The 5000-nt window shown below is 51.2% G+C and overlaps 2 protein-coding genes across 2 annotated transcripts in view; both read right to left on the bottom strand.

Annotated features, from left to right (window-relative positions):
- LOC138007868 (anoctamin-5-like) overlaps positions 1–5000 on the bottom strand; it is a 39386-nt gene that overhangs the window by 10805 nt on the left and 23581 nt on the right. Inside the window, exon 22 of the mRNA XM_068854972.1 lies at positions 82–215. Coding sequence (XP_068711073.1) covers positions 82–215 — 134 coding nt within the window. The remainder of the gene's footprint in view (positions 1–81; positions 216–5000) is intronic.
- Positions 1395–4331, bottom strand: LOC138007873 (uncharacterized). Its single transcript, XM_068854977.1, has 2 exons — positions 2781–4331; positions 1395–2577 (listed from the first exon to the last, which is right to left on the bottom strand). The coding sequence occupies exons 1-2, from the start codon at positions 3711–3713 to the stop codon at positions 1540–1542; spliced, it is 1971 nt and encodes a 656-aa protein (XP_068711078.1). The 5' UTR covers positions 3714–4331; the 3' UTR covers positions 1395–1539.

Here is a 5000-nt window from a genome sequence, read left to right as displayed (position 1 = left end):
TTGACCAGGATTGTTGCTTTCTATATGCCAACCCCTTTCTCTTCTCTCCTCTCCCCGATACTGACCTACAAAAGACCTTACCCATTTCCAGGTATTCGTAAAACAGGCCATGTACTGGATATTGCGTTAAGTCGTAATCCAGTTCCCAACGCGTGTACTCTGTCAAGTCTGGAGTTTCAATGTTCTGTCGCCGCCTCCACCAGTTCATCAACTTTCTATAGATCAGAAACCATAGAAGGAATCAAGGCACAAGTAAAACCTTTTGCTTCCAGTACAAAAAAATGTCAACATTCTTCACTTCAAGTAGAGAGAGTTGAGTGACGAGCAGGTTTAATTTTCCAACGGGGACCTCCACACTTGGTGGTGCACCAAGCGGCTTGGAGAAAGGGGGAAAAAGTTAAGTCTGAAAATGTCTCAAAACAGGAGTGGTATAACAGTCTTTATTGTCTCTCTAGAATAATGTTCACGCTTCGATTGACCTTTAATAGACACTATTCAAATTCCACCAATTAAAATAAAATAATAATTTGCCTGTGAAGAAAAGGCAATAACAAGTGTTAAACTCATCGCCAATGGACGAGCTTGGAGATGGTGCCTGCCAAAGTGGGCGGCGATTCCGGGGCGAGCAACGAGGCTTGAGCCACAGGCCATGAGCAGAGCACACAGGCCTCCACGGCAACTCTGCGAGCGGCCACCACCCACCAGGCACCGTCACACTGACCAAGTCAGTGGAGATACTTACCAACCCTATACTTACCGAATCCACCAATGAGGGAGGGAAGGGAAGGGGAAAAAAGCGGAACAACTGAACGCTTGTTGCTTGAAACAAACAGCACCTCACACAGCAGAAACGACCAGCACGTGCGAATCGAGAAACCCCGTATGTCACCTCAATGCGCCTGATTCCCAGACCACCGCTGACCAGCATTGGCTTGATTTTAACTTAGCCTAAATTACATTTAGCCACATTTAAACTCATCGCCAATGGACGAGCTTGGAGATGGTGCCTGCCAAAGTGGGCGGCGATTCCGGGGCGAGCAACGAGGCTTGAGCCACAGGCCATGAGCAGAGCACACAGGCCTCCACGGCAACTCTGCGAGCGGCCACCACCCAAAGCCCACCCCAAGGGTGCTTGGAAGGCGAAGGGGCCGCGAACAGGGATGACGTGGAACCTGCGCCACCACCCAAACTCACACAAGCACCCACCCCCAGCTCAAGACACGACACTGGACGACACTTACCCGAGTACCGTGAAGCTGATCATGAAATAAGACTGAGAGGTCTGCGAACCGAGGCAAGGTGAAAAGGAGGCACTAAAGCAAGGTCCGCCACAGCTCCTCCGGCCGCGAGGCATGAAGAAGGTTCTGCCTGAGGTAGGAACTGAACCAGGAAATTGCCAAGGACTTCCCGATTGATTAAAGGAGTCCTGGCCAGACACCGCAGGCAGGCGCAAGCGAGCCACAAGCGACCCTAAAAAACGGAAGAGGACTGGTCCGCTTGATTTCCTGCAATCCGCATGAATTCCCACGTATACCTGGGTCACGAGCCAACTGAGCCAGACGCGAGATGAGAAGAGAGGGAAGCCAATGACTCGGATGGAGTGCGAATGTACGACTGGTAAGCTGAACTACACCAACGACCCAAGGCCTGAATAAGGTGATCGGGGATGCCGTTGCGAGCTGCCACCGTGGCCGCACCAATGCGAAAACTGTGACTGGAGAAATTGCCCGACACACCCGCTCCAGCGAGGATTTCTCTGAGACGAGCAGTGAGGACAGCGCGAGTTAGGGGCCGACCATCCTGGAAAAGAAAGAGAGGGCCACCCGAGTTCCCTCTCACAGCCAAATAGGCCAAAACAGCTTGAAGGGCGCACAGAGGAAAGCGTCCCCGGCCAATGTGGACAAAGCAGCCTTTCCGAAAAGGGTCAGTCTTGGAGGCTTTAATCCGCACGCGCAGGCAGGAAGGATTGGCGTCAGAGTCTACCAAAATGTCACCGACACTTAAGTGGAGTGCCGGGGTGAAACTAGCCAAATTAGGAACAGTAAATTCAGCAGATCGGAGGAAGCCGAAATATGCTAGGTTGCAGGCGGCCCAAAACATGCAGTGGTCGAAAATTGATAAATCCAAAGACCTAAAGATGATCATCAAAATGTGATCCGTAATAGGAAGGCGCTGAGCCTCAGGGGAACCTTGGGTCCGTTTGATCCCACGAAGAACCCGCTGCAAACGTAGACAGTTCACCAGAGCGTCTGGGAAGCCTTCTTCGATATGCAGGGCACGAACTGCTGAAAGGTAAACTTTAATCGAAGAGTGCTGAACCGATCCCGCCAGAAAAGTGGCAAAGAGGCACAATGTCCATTCATCGGTGGGGCACGGGGAGCCACTGGGATGCAACTTGCCCAAATGCGCACAGAAGTTGACAAATTTCCTCTGGCCAGATGCGTAAGATCTCCGGGTGGAGTCAGCCAAACCATGGGCTAACAGGAACTGGCACTGCCGCTCTAATGAGAGCCAATCAATTCTTCCAGGAGATGAGGTGGAATGGACACTGGAAGCGACTGAGCCTGGGGTGCTAACCTCCGGAACTCCTGCCAATGAAAGCGGGACAAAGCGTCAGCAATGCAATTATGAACCCCCGGAACATGCTGAGAGGCAAAGGAGAAATTGAAACGAGCCGCTGAGGCGAGAAGATGGCGAAGCAAGCGCATTAACACGGGAATCCTGGATGTTCTAGAGTTGAGGATATAAACCACGGCCTCATTGTCGGTGCGAAACAGAACATGGCGCCTGGCGAAGTGGGGCCCCCAAACATGAGCGGCAATGATAATCGGGAACAACTCTTTATAGGCGATAGAGTGAGAGGCTTGAGAAGAAACCCATGCGCCGCTGAACCACTCCCCATTGAAGTAAGCACCAAAGCCAAGGGAACCGGATGCGTCCGATGTAACTTCGAGGTCAGGGGTGGCCGACATGCCGGGAAACAACCAAAAATAGACGCCATGCCAAGAGGACAAAAACTGAAGCCACCACTGAAGATCCAGGTGAAATTCAGAACTCAGGCGGATTGGATGGTCCCGTTTACGAAAACACTGGAGCAGATTGATCATACGACGCAGGAAGGTACGACCGGGCCACACGACCTTGGCGGCATGATGTAAGTGGCCAATGAGGGACTCCAGTTCGCGCCGAGTACACCAGCGACGATTCCGCCACGACTGCAGCAGCACCTGTAAAGCAAGGAGCTTGTCCGAGGGGAGGCAGGCCACCTGAGCCACTGAGTCTAACTCAATGCCCAAAACAACTAAACGCGTGGACGGGCCAATGCACTTATCCGGGTGGAGTGGAAGTCCTAAGGAACGGCAAACAGCTATGGAAGTGGCTAAGTTCTCAGCACATTGGTTAGTATCTGGCGGTCCTGCAGTAATAAAATCGTCTAAATAATGTAACAGCGCAGAAACATTGTGTGTATGTAGGAGAATCCACTCCACCATGTCCGCCACAGAATTGAAAATATAAGGAGCAGAGCGGAGGCCAAATGGTAACGCTAAATCAACATAATAGTGCTTCCGCCATCTCATACCCAAGAGATATCGATCAGATGGATGGACAGCTATGTTGCGGTAGGCTGCCTCAACATCGAATTTAGCAATCAGGGCACCTAAGCCATAGCTTGAGATCATACGAATGATCTGATCAACCGTGATGTATTGCATGGTAAACTCGTCAGGGTCAATGCCATCATTAACACTTAGCCCACCAGGGGATGACAGGTCCACTATGAGCCTCCACTTGCCTGGTTGACCCTTTTTAGGGATAACTCCAAAGCTGCTAACGTGCAAATGAGGGAAAGGTGGGGAGGAAAAAGGTCCTGCAACCCTCCCAAGGGAGACCTCGTTAGCCAAGTAGCGGTCAATGACCTCGGAGTGTTGATTAGCAGAGGCCTTGTTTGACTTAGCTGATTTTAATTTCTTGGAATGCTGAAATCCCAGGCGAAAGCCATTCCTGAGGCCGTCCAAGACAAAGGCGACAAGATGTTGGTCCGGATGTTGGGACAACTTGGCAGCGAACACTTCAGGCTTTAGAGGGCTAACCACGGACACCGGGGGCAAGGGGTTGGAGACTGGAAGGAAACAGAATGAGAGATGGTAATTCCCCGCTAACGACCCTACCCCCCCCCCCCCCCCTCCTGAAGTAAGGGCAGCAATACAGCAACAGTGAGAAAAGTTTAATTCAACAAGCCCAGAGCACAACAGGGGCAAGCAAAGAAAACCGTGAAAAATTCTAATAAAACTGAACAATCGACTAACTGAGCAAACTGAGCAATCGACTAACTACATAACTACTAACTGAGCAATCGACTAACTACATAACTACTAACTGAGCAATCGACTAACTACATAATGACTAACTACATAATGAACGAAGTACGCGCAACATGTTCCAAAGTTCTGAGAAGGGGAAAACTTCTTGGAGCCAATCGTTACTGACGCCGTGCTTTTTGGCCAGCTGAGGCACTAAATGCCGGAGACCGAGATCTGCGCCTGACAGAACTCTCCTGCTTACGTTCTGGTCTAGAACTGCATGATACAGAACGATGGGCGCCGCCACACGTGCTGCAACGATGATAATAGCGGCAAATCGTATAAGGGGCGGTGCACCTTCCCTTGTTCCAGGACATACAAGGGATCCTCGAAGAGCTGGAACCCACTGGTTCAGAGGAATCCGGCGACGTGCCGAGGTTGGGGCTGCGAGGAGAAGCACCACCGGCGTGAAAAGTGAAGAGCTGTGCGTTCATGGTCGACCAATCGGCCAACCGAGTCGCCGCAGCGTGTTCGCGAAAAGCTTTATCGTAAGCAAGCCAAACCGGTCCGCTAAACTGGCGAGAAATCCGCAAGATTAACAACTTGTACAACGTTAAATCTTTCCAACGATGAGGGAAAAACGACGTTAGGACAAGCGAGTACACCGTGAAGGCTTCCGTCCAAGTGGTGATATCCTCG

This window comes from Montipora foliosa, chromosome 6, assembly GCF_036669935.1.
Source record: "Montipora foliosa isolate CH-2021 chromosome 6, ASM3666993v2, whole genome shotgun sequence".
NCBI lineage: Eukaryota > Metazoa > Cnidaria > Anthozoa > Scleractinia > Acroporidae > Montipora > Montipora foliosa.
The sequence above is the reverse complement of the archived record's forward strand: the minus strand, read 5'-3'. Positions and strand labels throughout refer to the sequence as shown.